Source organism: Hemicordylus capensis, chromosome 1, assembly GCF_027244095.1.
Source record: "Hemicordylus capensis ecotype Gifberg chromosome 1, rHemCap1.1.pri, whole genome shotgun sequence".
Taxonomy (NCBI): Eukaryota; Metazoa; Chordata; class Lepidosauria; order Squamata; family Cordylidae; genus Hemicordylus; species Hemicordylus capensis.
This window is the reverse complement of record NC_069657.1, coordinates 219,961,360-219,976,054: the sequence shown is the minus strand read 5'-3', so window position 1 is coordinate 219,976,054 and position 14,695 is coordinate 219,961,360. Positions and strand designations below refer to the sequence as shown.

Sequence of the window (14,695 nt, the reverse complement as noted above, 5' to 3'; positions counted from 1 at the left end):
CAGGTCCAACTGTTTTGTTTCTGTTGCTCTCCCTCTGCCACCTTAACACCCCCAACATGCAAGTGCTTTTAAAACCTGACAGAACAGAATGTAAAGGCACCCCATAAGGTACCTATTTTCAGTTAGGAATGAAATAAATATATAAAATTGACACTCAAAATCTGGGGGGTAGCCACTTATGGCCTCCCAAAGGGGTTGGCCCTGCAGATTGAAACTCTTCTCTTGATTTGCTGTAAGCAATATTACTACCAGATAGTATAAAAATAATAAGACTGTTGCCTTTCAAATTGAAAGCTCTCGTGAGGTATTTGTTGTAAGTGCCTCCATAGCTAGGTATTTGCAAAAGATGAGATTGTTGTACCCCAACAAAGAGAGGTTCTTTTCTAGGTCAGTAGCCAAATACTTCACCAGCCGAGAAGGATTATAAAAGGCTTTATTTGCTCTATAGTAGCAACGGTCATGGATAGCTCTCGCTCAAGTCCAAGACACCGTTCATTTACAAGCATGACATATTTATAACCTAGGAGATACTGCCCCTTTCCTTTGTCTGGACTTTCAGTAAATTTCCAGCTAACTTCTGCACATGTACTCTTTTAGGTGAATACCTCATCACCCCTTATCTAGTCTCTCCTGGCCCTCCTTGGTACAGAAAAGCAACTCCTTATAAGGAATCCCCTAGGCCCCCCTTACACAGACAGAATATATCAAAGGTAACATGGCTTCGGTCTGGTTCAGGCCTACACCAATTCCCTCCTCTTTCTTTGTACATATTAATTCTTTAATATAGAGTTTGCATATCGAGGGCTTGTATGAACTGATCCTCAGCCTGTGGGGTTTCCTACTCTAGTAGCGTGGCACACATCCATAGCACATGTGGTTATTACAGGAAAACATTGTAAGCAGCAACACATTATTACACAAATTCCTATTCCTAGCATTCATGTCCTTAACTTTGCCTTGTTCACTAAAATTGAACTCACCAGCCACAGTCTTTAACACTTGCTGAGACTGATTCTGACTACTACATCAGTCAGGATTTAAGGACTAAATAGTACATAGTTGCTATGAAAAAGTGGATCAAATCAACTCTCACCCCCCTTTTGTGTCCTTTTAAGGTCTGTCATGGCCAAAGGAAACCATGGAGAGCCCTAGAATGCAAAAACCAAGAGTCCTTGGTCTTGTTCAATGTCGCAGGATTTTGGCTATCCTGGATGTCCTCCTGATCCACTTGTATTGCTTTGGCTTGTTTGGCTAGTGTTCATAGACAAGCTCGGATGTCCATGTGCTTGAGAGCCTTGGCTCCCCCCTCGTGGGCAATGTGGAATAATGTCTTATAACTTCATAGAAAAATAAACAACAAAACAGATACTTTAGCAGTTCAATATCTGGCTGGCCTGTTAGCCTTCAGGCCTTCTTCAGATATTTGGCATCAAATCTTTAACTACAGCACTCTGGGATGCAGGAGGATCAGGAACAAGAAACCTGCAACACGGCCCTTTCCTCGAACACAAGACAGGGCAGCAGATGGATGTTCCATCATCATTGGCCTGGACTGGGAATGCAGATGGGGAACCCCCCTCAGGCAGCAGCTGTTGCTGATGATGGTTAGCCCGGTCTGTCACACTGCCGGACCTTCTGAAAGGTCCTCTCTCACTCACTTGACCACTGCTTTGGTCTGTGACAGAAAGACATCCCTCTCGGGAGAGACAGTTCAAGGCAATCCTGCTTATGTTAGAAATAAAAGACAGATGCATGAATTACCAATTTCCCTCCCCTGGGTAGGGACAACATGCTGAAACTGAGTTCCTGCGTAGCCCAATACAATAAATAAACCTGAGGCTATTTTCAATTTGATCTTTTGGCATTTTCTTTCCAATTTATGTTTTTGTTTTCCTGCTTGCCCTCTTTTCTCCCCCTGAAGTCCAAAACAGGGGATGATGTCCTCATTTACTTCACCTGATGAGCAATCCTGAGCAGGAGGCAAAAACAATGAAAATCAAAAAGAGAAAATAATAATAATGTTCACATCCATACCCCCGTGTAGGTTTGTGACTGTAAAGGCATTAAAATCTGACAGGTCAAACAGTCTTATCACTTGAGAGGCCACAACATAAACTCCAGTGCTCGAATATCCAGCTGTTCTCCCGAAAAGTCCAGAGCGTGTACTACATAAGTTTTTTCTTTTCACAACAATCCTTCGAAGCAGGCCAGGCTGTTTAAGTAGCTGGCCCAGTGTCACCCAGCAGTGTGGTCGAATGAGGATTCAGACTCAGGCCTCCCCGGCCCTAGCCCAGCACTCTAACCACTACGCTGGCTGCCTACATACTTACAGACTTCTGTCAGGGCAATCAATCTCCATCCAGTGTATCTGACTTCATGATTCGTCAGTGACATCTGGCCTTTGGGATTTTCACTGCCCCCATCTAAGCCACGTGTAGGTAGTGTTCCAGCACTCCATCTTCAGCCTCATCACTAGCAAGCTTGGTAGGGCAACAATATCCTCATAAAAACCTATATAAAAGAAACAGTCCTTGCCCCCAAGGAAAAATACTATACCTTGTTGAAAATCTCTTTTGCGAGGTTTAGAGTCTCATGAAACAAACAGGCTTCTTTAATAAAAAATGTTATCAGAGATTGTCCATAGTCTTGCAGAAGAGTAAAGCCTGTGATAAACACAATTTATTATCAAATCTCTAATCAGGAGCTGTGAAAACAGGGTGTAGGTTTTACGATAACACACAAAAACTTGATCCCTTTTAAAACTGGGAGGTTTTCCAGGTAAAATGCAAACCGGTCCTTTGGAACTCTCTGCTACTTGGTATAAACAATCTAGAGTCCTAAAGTTCCCTGTGAAAGCAAAGCAGGGCTGGCGGTAGGACAAATTTATAAATTTTTAAGCCTCAGACCCATTGATAATACTCTTAGTTTACATTAAAATCAATTAGCAGAAATATTTCATACACATTACAAAAATATAAAACAATAACTCCATTCGACTATTTGACTTGAAATCCTTTTTCCTTCTCACCCACAATAACAAGTTGCCATTCAGAGATCTTCCTTCTCACTCAATATTTGGAGTGGGGAGACTACACTCTACATAGTCTCCATTGGCTCTGAATTTGACCAATTCCATGTTGGAGACACTTTTCCATGTATAGTCTATATAAAAAAACAACTTAAACAAAGTTAGAGGAACCGATATACCTGCTTGGTGTACCTAAACACTTACACTCAAGCAATTTCATTACAGCCACAGGCCATACAGAAAACGTGAAGAAAATTAAAAGTATACATTTATACAAGGCTTTTCTCCAGCCTCCCTTTAGCTCAAGAAAGTATTACAGGTTTGTAAATAAAGAAGTCACCGAAGGCCAGTACTACAGTGTAAAATCACATTTGGCAAAAACAATTGCATCTGAATGACAAGAAGGACACATACAACCTGACATCGGGAGAATGGAGTGGACAGAACTTGCCCTTTCTTCTGCATATACAGTAATCCCTCGACCTACGAACTACTCAACTTACGTTGTTTTCGAGTTACAAGCAACAAAAAAGACCGGAAGTAGTTGCCGGTTTAGATTCAGCTTACTCGACCTACAAATGTTTAGATGCGGCTTCCTTGAATTACGAATGTTTTCAGACTTCGGTGGTGCGCTCCTCGACTTACGAAAATTTCGACCTCCGAACATGCGTTCGGAATGGATTATTTACGTAAGTCGAGGGACCACTGTACATTTGTAGCAAGTCACTAAAACACTTTCACAAATACAGCAAAAGTCCCTTCTGTACCAGGATGAGTGGCAGAATACTCTCTGTATTTTAACAGAATGTGGAATCCCACACAGAAAAAAAACACACACACACAGCTCCCCTGAAAGTAGCATCAGGCACAGTTAACATTTAAACAAACATTTTTGACGAGAAGCAGGGAAGTTCACATTTTAAATACCATTTTAAAAACACAACAAATGAACAACTACATATTTTAAACTGCATTTAAACAAAATAAACTGTGATATAACATTTAAGCATGTTTAGGGCTTAACCCATGAGCAAGTTAACCAGTCAAGCGGAACACAAAAAACCCCAAGAAAACACAGTCATTAGCAAAATGGTCTATAAATCAACATTTTTCCCCCCAACCTATCTCAGACCACATTCCTTATACCATCCAAAACAGGACCTTTCCTCTTGACTCTGCTATAAATCTCACAACTCAACCCACTATTCCGTTTCCAACATGCCAGTTAAATCACAACTCAACCCACTTTATTCCGTTCAAACCACATTGCAATACATTCCATCCAGAATTACTTTTCTCTCCTAAGTTCTCTCCTTCCTTCCTCCCTACTTTTTATCTCTCCGAGCAGTGCTTGGTCAGGATAAGCGAAGAAAGAACTGAGTTTTCATAGTGCTCAAAAATAGCTAATTAAGCAACAGCAACAAACTGGAGGAGGGGCATGCAGTTTCACCCTTGCTCCCCCCTTTTTCTCAGCTGAAGCAACCAGCAACTGTTTGAGTTTGGAAACAAGAGACAGACACCATGATTTTAGCAAATTACAATCATCCCTCTTTCAATTCCATTCCATAAACCTTTGAACATATAATATTAAACAAACTTCCCAGGTAGAACTGAATAATCTTCTGATAGTAAAACATACGGTGGGGGATTTTTTTAATTATTTTTTTTTAGTGGGCCGGAAGGTACCTTGCCGACGGTGACCAATGTGGTCTTCCAGAACCCACAACCCTTCATCAGCTGGTCTCAAGACCATAACTACAAAATAAAAGCAGCTGCAAAATGTTTTGGTAGTCCTTGGATCCTTCTGGATCCCATTTGGCCCCATTTTCTGATATGGCCAGGAGTTTTGACGAAAATTAATCATTTTCTTCTTCCCCAACGGGTCGCCGCCCGTAAGAACCTGCCAGTTCTTTAAAACACATTCCAGCGGGGTACATGACTCCCCTCCTGTTTTGCTCTGAGCTCTCCCCATCACTATGTGGGGCTTGGGACTATTAACCCAGCGGGTGGGACTAACCCAATGAGTGGGACTGAAACCAAGTGGGACATTAACCCACCCTGTGCATCTGGACTATATTAGGACCCTAACTCTGCGTTGTCTGTAGTGTCCAGGCTTGCACAATACTCACCCATTCCTTGGGACTCTAACCCTTGCGTGCTTCTTCCTCACCAATGCCTTCCTTCTCTTTTGTCTGGCACACTGCTTGTGGAGGAGCTCAGGCGGTCCGGACACGATGCGACGTCCCGCAAAATGCAGGTGTAGCCGGCTTGCGTCGATTCGGTCCAGATTCGCCGGGGATCCTTCCGCCCAGTGGGAGCCAGTGGTGCCCTACACCCGTGTAGGGAACGTGGCCCCAATCCGAGTCACGGCACCAAGATTGTTGTACCCCAACAAAGAGAGGTTCTTTTCTGGGTCAGTAGCCAAATACTTCACCAGCCGAGAAGGATTATAAAAGGCTTTATTTGCTCTATAGTAGCAACGGTCATGGATAGCTCTCGCTCAAGTCCAAGACGCCGTTCATTTACAAGCATGACATATTTATAACCTAGGAGATACTGCCCCTTTCCTTTGTCTGGACTTTCAGTAAATTTCCAGCTAACTTCTGCGCATGTACTCTTTTAGGTGAATACCTCATCACCCCTTATCTAGTCTCTCCTGGCCCTCCTTGGTACAGAAAAGCAACTCCTTATAAGCAATCCCCTAGGCCCCCCTTACACAGACAGAATATATCAAAGGTAACATGGCTTCGGTCTGGTTCAGGCCTACACCAATATGATGCTACTTGCAGGCTTAGAGAGTGATATGTGGGAAATTTTGTCCCATTCTTCTGACTGATGGTGCTTTTGTTTTTTAAGTTCAGGCATCTTTTGCTATCTACAGAACCCAAGCATATCTTACTACTTGAGTACTCTACTCTCTGGATATTTTAAACTTAATGGCTTTCTTAAGAATTTGTTTCAGGTTGAACAGAAATCTGTTGAGAGAAGCTTGCAGGGGTGTAGCTATAATGGAGTGGATGGGTTCAAATAACCCCAGCTCCACCCCTCCCTGTTTTCTTCATTATCTCCCTCACTCCGAGGGCCTGGCAGGGAGAGGGCAGACTCAGGCCCCCTCTCCCTAGCTATGGCCCTGGAAGCTTGGGTTTTCTTAATGTAATCCTGTGGATTGTCAGCATCTTATCTGCTTATGTGAAAATCCTGGCTTGGCTGTCACAACCTTTCCTCATTCCTCTCTCTATCAGCAGCCCAGCATTTTCCTCTCTTCTCTGGCCAGGGCGCCCGTTGCAGTGCAAAGTCTCAGCCTGGATGTGTGAAATAGTAATAAAAGCCAAAGTTCATCTGTGCATGTGCAGAATTATTTTCTCTCCACTGACCATACCCAGCTTGGATAGAACTTGTTTCATAGATAGGAATCCTGCTTTTGAACCAGAGTCACCAGAGTAGCGCACAACGTTCATAAAATGCAATAGAAGCTTTATATATCAGGCAAACAAAACCCCTGCACATGGAAAATGCTTCGTTCCTCTGAGCATGGGAAAAGGTTCAGCTCTGCTTGAAGCAGGAGCAGGGATGTGAAGACACCTTTGCAAGCCGGCTTCCCTCTCCCCTGCCTCATGTGGCAGTTGGTCTTGCATGGCTACTGTGGGGGAGGGGCAGCCGAGCAGAAGCCTACCATTTGGTTGGATTATTTATTTATTTATTTATTTATTTATTTTACATTTATATTCCGCTCTTCCTCCAAGGAGCCCAGAGTGGTGTACTACATACTTTAGTTTCTCCTCACAACAACCCTGTGAAGTAGGTTAGGCTGAGAGAGAAGAGACTGGCCCAAGGTCACCCAGCAAGTTTCATGGCTGAATGAGGATTTGAACTCGGGTCTCCCTGGTCCTAGTCCAGCACTCTAACCACTACACCACGCTGGCTCTCCACCAGATTAGGTGGAAGAGCTTCTAGGCCGGAAGCTAAGCACTTGCGTTAGTCTATTACCTTGGCTCACTGGGGTCAGAAATTTCATATTGATCTGGGTTTTTCTATCACATTTGCTTCAGAACCTATTTTGCATTTGTCGTGCCTATTCATGCTTCATCTCCACCCTGCCACCCCATTCTGGTTTCATTCTTGCACACGTTCAGGTTTCAAGGTTGCACACTTCTGTTTTGCCTCTTCTACTGAAATCTGCAACTTGACTCTGATCCACAGCGTTGTTTCACCTGTTTAAGAGATAGGAAATAAGTAAAAGGGAGTAAAAGGTGCATCAGACAAGAAGCCATTTAAAGGGGAGGGTAAAGTGATACACTATATGGTCCATTATACTGAGTAGGGGTCCAGCTGTAAAAACAACAACAACAACTATTATTATTATTATTATTATTACTATTATTATTATTATTATTATTGCAATACAGCTACAGTTGAATGGTGGGGAGGGGGTGTCCCTGGGCCCCTCAGGGAGTGGACCTGCTGGCAGCTTCCTTTTGTGCCTCTCTGAAGAAGGCGGCGGCAGGAGGGCAGGGGCCCATATTCACTTTTTGTGCCAGAATCCTCTGCAACCTTACTACACACCACTGCTCCTGAGGCAAGAGCAGGAACTCATCATGAACAGCACCCTGTCTATCCAGCCCCTTGGTATCAAACAATGTAGCTATTTGCCTTTCCCCATATGCTTTCCTCACATTGGTGCTACAAGAAACCTGTAGCTTTCTCCAGCCTGTCCTGCATACACCACCTTCTGGTTCTCAGTGCCCCTTGGATTTAGGATCTCACTTTAAACCAGTGCAACAAGCTTTGCTAGAGAAGCCCCTTATTTCCCATGGAAAGTATTCTAGCAGTGCATGTTCCTGAATTCTTAAGCTGTATTTTGGCTTTCCATCTTAAGGGTTTTTGACCACGAACCTTTTGAGAACAGCAGATATGTCCCAGTCACAGTTTCTGTACTGCCCTTCTTGGGACCCTTGGAGGATAGGCGCTAAAAGGCTTATAAGAAGCAAGACAGGCCCAGTGAATCAGAAGGCAAAGTAAGTAGAAAGTATTGAGACACGTGCATGTGTGTGTGTAGATACATAAATATTGGCACAGAATGTTAATGTAGAATATATGTAATAGATAGATTAAAGTTAAGTGCAGTAAATAAGCAATCACATGTATGCTATCTCTCCAACAAGTGTTCAAAAAAGCATACCGAAGAAAAAACAACCTTAAAAAATAATAAAAACTGAAGTAAATGTGTAGCAAATCAGCTAGTCAATGAAAAATACATCTAGGGAGAGGTCTTAGCCGGACATAAAGGGAAGGTTTGACAACCCTTCCTAAATGAAAGCAAGGATGAATAATTTCTCAGCTCGAAAGATAGATTATCTCATAAGAGTTCAGCCATAACAATCATACAACAGAAGCAATTCTTGCATTACATGACAACCTGTATCTAAAGAACTCTAGGAGGCATCACTGGATGCCAAAGTGCTGCAGCCTTTGTTTTCATCAGGATGTAAAGTGAAGTTATATTTGACTAATCAATGAATGTATGCACCAATCAATTTTTGCCAATTTTAAACTAGAATTTTCACCTCAATATGATCAGGGACAGCTCAACACCACCACCACTTATGCCTGAGGTGGCAGCATGGTGAGCCATTGCCTCCCTGATTGTCCATACACATCCCGACCCCTGAGCAGTGGTAAGGCAACTTGATACCATGGGTGATGGGCAGGTGGGGTGCCCATGCTTGCCACCCAAGACCACAAGTACCACCTGAGACACTTGCCTCACCTCGCCTCATTGGTGAGCCTCCCCTGCTAGCTGAAGAGGCATATTTTTAAAGAGATAGGTCTCTAAAGTTTAACAGTTAGCAACTGGCCCTATTAAGCCCAACATAGTAGCCCTTCCAGTGGCTGTCTCCTTGTGTTTCTTTTAGGACTAAGATGAAGCCATAGCTCAGTATCAGAGGAGCTGCTTTACATGTAGAAGGTTCCTGGTTCCATGCAGGTCTGGGAAGGATTCCTACTTGAAACCCTGGAGAACCAGTGCCAAACAGGCTAGACAATACTGAGTTAGATAAACCAATGATCTGACTCTGTATAAGACAAATTACTACATACAATCATGAATTTCTTTGGCACCAGGCACCATAGCATTGCTTTGGTTTTGCTATGTAAACCATTGTTTTTGCTGTGCTTTTGATATATAAAACATTTTGAGAGCTTTTGTAGTTGTTGCAAAGTTGATATTCTAAATTTATAATGTCTATTTCATTGGTACAGTAATTTATGCTTCATGCCACCTTGAATTCTCTCAAACCTTATTGTAATGGCGGCTAGTCAGCCAATTCTTTGTTCGACATTAATGGTGAACAGTCCAAAGGACAGTAGATTTTCCTCAGAGGAAGGTTGGCAGATATAAAGAGAATGTGGAAACTGTATTGGAGCTGGAGGGGTGTCTTGAGTTAACAGGAGTTTTCTCACACATCCTTTCTACTAGCCCCTAAGTTAAGGCTGGTAGAAGGGATGTATGAGGGGGGAAATTGTAGTTAGGCAGTTTTCTGAGGGAGATGGGGAGAGTGGCAACACCTGAAGTATCTTAGGAGGCAGAGAGAGAACCTCTCTTTCGGGAACTGATGTGAGGTGGTGGATTTGCTTCCTGGCAGGCGTGCATGCTGTTTGCCTCCACCTGATATACACGTGGAATATATACATTTGTAAATAAGCCAAATATTACAAAGTCTCCTTTGATCTCTTCTCTAAGGAAGCCAAAACCTGAGTGGTGCAGCCCTTTGAACTTCTCATAACTTGGGGAAAGGGGGCATGCATAACACTGTTAGACTCCAGCTTTATTGGTTATCCTATGCCATTGCAGTGTTGAGAAGGCTTAATGTCCAAAAACATTTCAGGCTTGACTTTTGATAGAAATGCATTTATTTCTAATTGTTATCTGTTCTTTTTTTTTTTTTTTTAAAGGTCAACTCAGTTAGGCATGATCCAAAATGACCAATTTCAGCCCCAGTTTGAATACAAGCCTGCAGGTTTACCAAGGCAAGTATTCTTGTACATGAAGAAGAAAAGCAAAGAGAAATGGTATACAAAATGGAACTAGACTTCAAAGTGTACAGCTTCCAAATGGCATTTGTGTACCAGAGTTGGTAGATAAAGTTCCCCTTGAATATGCATTGCTAGCAATGTATAGTGCTGGCTTATATGCTACTAATGACTTAGTAGCATTACTAAGTCATTTTGTGACGTTCATATTACAGCTGTGATTGTGCATGCCCAGAAAGGATGCAATACCACACTTATTATTTAGCAAGCCAACAAGCGTACTCTTCCTCTTTAGGGCCAAACTAGACAAGTTGTGGGAATTCTAGTGTTAGGGGCCCAGCAAATGGGTCTCTGTGTACACCCCCTCTTTCCCCTTAAGAAAACTATGCAATCTGGACATGCCTGCCCTTAAACTGGGGGGTGGGTGGGTGGGTGTCCAGGAATGCTTATCCCTGCAACCAGATGCCTCCTAGGGAGACCAACTAAAGAAGGAGCCTAGTAGCTAAACTCCATTTTAGGGCAACCAGGTCTGGGTACCCGAATCTTTCAAACCAGCTTCCCCTATGGAATTTTGGCCATCCTGAAGACTCCAAAGGCAAGGCAGCCAGGTCTCACCTTTTTACCTTGTTACATTGCTATCTGTCTATCTATCTATCTATTCGATTTCTATACCGCCCTTCCAAAAATGGCTCAGGATTGTTTACACAGAGAAATAGCAAACAAATAAGATGGATCCCTGTCCCCACAGGGCTCACAATCTAAAAAGAAACATAAGATAGACACCAGCAACAGTCACTGGAGGAGTTACTCTCCCCCTGCTAAATAAAGAGAATCACCACGTTAAAAGGTGCCTCCTTGCCAAGTTAGCAGGGGTCGCCAAGTTAGCAGGGGTCATTGCTGACCTGATGTCAGTCTTTCAGACTCAGTCTAATCCCCAAAATCAACAAGCCAAAATCCTTAAAGTCAGTATTTGGCCTGTCTCTTCAGGAAATCCCATCATTTAATAATAACTAATCCTGAAACCTATTGTTCTCAGCTAGAAGTTTCCACAGGTAACGCTTAACCTAGAAGTTACACTCCTACACATAGCCTTCACTTCTAGAAGCATCTTTATTCCCCTATGAGAATAGCCAGCCCCCTAACTGCACTGCCTCTGTGATCCATCCCAGAAGGTTGTTGCCGCTCTGCTTTTCCTATCATGGCACCCTATTTTCACTATAGAGAACCTGGGTTCCTCTTCCTTCATGATGTATAGGGAGAACCCTTTCTTTCTCTGCTCCTGGGGATTTTTCTCTTTCCTCCCCTAATCCCCCCTTCCCTTCTGTGTGCATGCATCCACAAGCACGTGTTTGTGACTTGTCAGGCTAGGCTAAGAGGATTTATTAAACCAAAAAGGCTCTCCCAAGTGAAATCAGAGCCCAGGACAAAGCCCAAGGAAGACCACCTCTGGCTAAATCCACTAGACAGGGAATCCGTTTAGTGTCCCCACCAATATAGCAAACTCATTCATGCAGCCCCTTTATTCCTCCCCTTCTTCATTACCAGATCCTAGCAACTGCAAATCCCAATCACGCCTCATCCTTGGTGGTCCTCAACAGCATAGCCCCCATTCATACTTCTCAGCAGCCTCCCAACACTTGCATAAGTTTGATTGATAGATTTGCCTTTCCTGGAGAACTGGCAGCTGCTTTCCTCCATAGTTAAGGAAGCCATTTCTCTTTCCCCTCTCTTTTCCCTACAATTCACTATGATCAACTTGCTTGTCTTCCCTCCCTTCCTCTTTTGCCTCCATTTCTTGGGACTGGCTTCTTTCTCTCCCTCTCCAAACTCCTTTGGGCTGTCCTTCCTCTCCACCTCCAGTCCTTTCGATCAGTTTCCCTCCTCAAACTCTCCTCTAAGCTCCCAATCTTTCTTTTGCTTCTTTCTACCAGTTTCTCTCTCTCTTCTTCCCCAAACTCTTCTGTGGTCCCTTGCAGGCTCCCGGCCTTGCTGCTGGTTCCTTTCACCACAATCTCTCACCTTTCCTGGGGTGCTCTCCTCCCTACCTCTGGTCCATCTGCTGGTTTTTTGACCAACTTCTCTCCTCTTGCTTCTCCAGGCTCTCTTGGGGTCTTCTCTTCTCTGCCCTCGACAATTCCATTGGAGCTTTTGCCAGTTTTTCTCTCTATCCCCCCACCACCACTCTAATGGATTTTTTTCACTAAGAAGACCAATCACCAGCTCTTCCTTTTCCTGTTCCTGTCTGTCATAGCCATTGCCATATATTCATAGTCACAGCAGAGATAAAGTATTGGCCCACTTGAATGTCCAAGTCATGTGGGAAACCCTTCATCATCGGCATAAGCAAGCCTTTTCATTGTATTTAATAAAATATATTTTTATTTGAAGTTTTAAACCTGTGGTTGTGACATGAGGAACTGTAATAAACCGTAATAAAAAGCAGCAATGTGAACGGCCCCAATTTACTCCAGTTTATGCTTATTATTAAAGCTTTTCGACACTTATATGCACTTTATATTATCATCCTAACTCACACCACTTTACACTGTAGTAAAACCCCAGTCTGGGAAACCTCCAGGTCAATAACTTCAGACTCTTTCAGTCTCTACTTCCCCACCTAGATCTTGCTCATTTTCCTAGGTATGGGGAGGGCATCCTAACGTGATGGGTTTATCAAGCTCTGCATGCTCCGAGACAGGACCAATCAAATTTCAGCTCGGTTATCTCTATCCAGGCAGCTGTCAATCTTCCCATTCCAGTCCTGTCTCGCTCCGCAGACAGAGCTTGATTCCTGCTGTGAGAGATTGTCACAGCCTTTGACTTCTTATTCCACTGTATTACTCAAGCCAGTACTTCTCCCTTCCTTTCTTCTGTGTGCCAGGGTGGGAAGGGAGTCGCCGTTTGGTAATTTTTTGACAAAATTTTAGTCAATTTTAGTCGATTTTAGTCAGATTTGAGCGACTCTTATTAAGCCTGACATCTATTAATGGAGCCTGCGCATATGGGGGACGTTTTGAAGGGTTCCCTTTCGGAGGGACCCTTCAATGAAGCCGCGACCGTCCCCTCAGCTGCGAGCCACGAGGGGACTGCAAGCTTAAGCTTTACAGCTAATGTTGGGGAGAGAGAGCCTTCTGAACCTTTGGAGGTTTCTAACCTGCCAGTTTAACCGCCTAAAAAAGCCTTTAAAAAGACGAAACATCTGAAAGACAAGGCAAAAAAGAAAAAGTCTAAAGCCTCTCCCGGCATCGCTCCTCTGAGCGAAAGGTGGCAACAAGCAGTTGGGGTGCAGCAACCGTCTGCCGTTTTCCCGCCTGATCTCTCGGCTGAGGGCGCGGCGGCCATTTTAGCGCTCCTTTCTAGGTCCCGTTCTGTTCTGTTCTGTTCTCTATCAGGGTTGACGGGGACCTAGGGCGCATAGTGCCGCCATCCGAACCCGTTACGGGTTCCCTTCCGCTTAATGGACCTTCGCCTGTCCAGACTTTAGTTCAGCCACCGCTCTCCCCCTTCGACCCTCCTCAGGGTCCGATTTTAGTGCCGACAGCGCCTGTTACCATCGCTCCTTCTCTGGGCTCCCTCCTCACTCCGACGGCACCTACAACTATCGACCCCCCTCGGGGTCCATTAATCGCGCCGACTGTGCTGAGTGCTCCCGACCCGGCTAAAGCTCCGTTGTTGAAAACGGCTGCAGCAACTGCTGGCACTGCAGCCGAGCGGCTGAACAGGGAGGTGCTTCCGGATATGCCCCCTCTCCCAAGTGAGCAGCAGCCTTCTGAGGGTGAATTAGCATGGCTGGGAGAATTTGTAAAAAGGCATTGCTTAAAGGTGGTCTCTCCTCTTATGAGCTCAGTCGGAAGCACTTTCTGCCCTTCTCAACCGGGTGTGACTGCGGGAGCATTGGATTCCTATGCTCAACCTTCCATCATACAACAGTCATCTCTGCCAGTGGTCCCTTCCCGTAGGACTAGGAGACCTTCTTATTCTTCCTCCCCTGACTCAAGCCTGGCTAGAAGGGCTATTCCTATGGCAGAGCGTTCCTTTTTGCTAGACACCACCAGAAGGAGGCGTAGAAAGTGAAGGCACGTTCATCACTCCTCTTCCTCATGTGAGGAGTTGCCTAGAGCTCCAAAACGTGTCACTACTGAAACTCCTACCGTGCCATTAAAAGATCAGGTTGCTGTTCCCCACATTAACCACAAGGGGCCCAGACAGGTCAGAACAACCCGGGAATCCCGGTACGTTCCCAGGTAGTGGTCCCACGTCCAGTAATTCCCTCTGAAGATTCACAGACTTCCGAGTCTGAAAAAGAGGAAGGGGAACTGTCTGACGAACAGGCCCCCGTGGAAAAGCCAAATTCTGCTCGTCTCTTCTCTGCCTCCGAATTTGAAATTTTACTAGCTAAGGCCAAAAGGGCCATTAAGGACGTCACACAGGAGACTGGCACTCCTGCGGTCTCTGGCTTGGACCAAGAGGTTTTTCCGTCCACGTTGGTGTCGGCGGCCACGGTACCTTTTCCTTCCTTATTTAAGGATGTCATGTTTGCTGAGTGGGGGGTACCTGGATCCTCTAAACCTTCTGTTCCCTTTCCAAAGAAATTGTATACATTACCCTCCGATATTATAGCGCTTTTAGCAGTGCCTG

General features: G+C 44.4%; 1 protein-coding gene and 1 long non-coding RNA gene across 7 annotated transcripts in view; one reads left to right on the top strand and one right to left on the bottom strand.

Annotated features, from left to right (window-relative positions):
- FLACC1 (flagellum associated containing coiled-coil domains 1) overlaps positions 1-14,695 on the top strand; it is a 57,677-nt gene that overhangs the window by 233 nt on the left and 42,749 nt on the right. For 2 of the 6 annotated variants that reach the window (XM_053279673.1, XM_053279681.1), the window contains exons 2-3: positions 7,905-8,043; positions 9,980-10,054. In XM_053279673.1, the coding sequence (XP_053135648.1) occupies positions 7,940-8,043; positions 9,980-10,054 (179 nt within the window). In that variant the 5' untranslated portion in view covers positions 7,905-7,939. Of the gene's footprint in view, positions 1-5,233; positions 5,442-5,658; positions 5,765-6,548; positions 6,708-7,904; positions 8,044-9,979; positions 10,055-14,695 lie in introns of those variants that run through there. The other 4 variants (XM_053279701.1, XM_053279691.1, XM_053279662.1 and 1 more) reach the window with 4 other exon arrangements.
- LOC128337963 (uncharacterized) lies at positions 417-6,857 on the bottom strand. Its single transcript, XR_008312483.1, has 2 exons — positions 2,096-6,857; positions 417-1,969 (listed from the first exon to the last, which is right to left on the bottom strand). It is a non-coding gene; the product is annotated as an uncharacterized LOC128337963 (long non-coding RNA).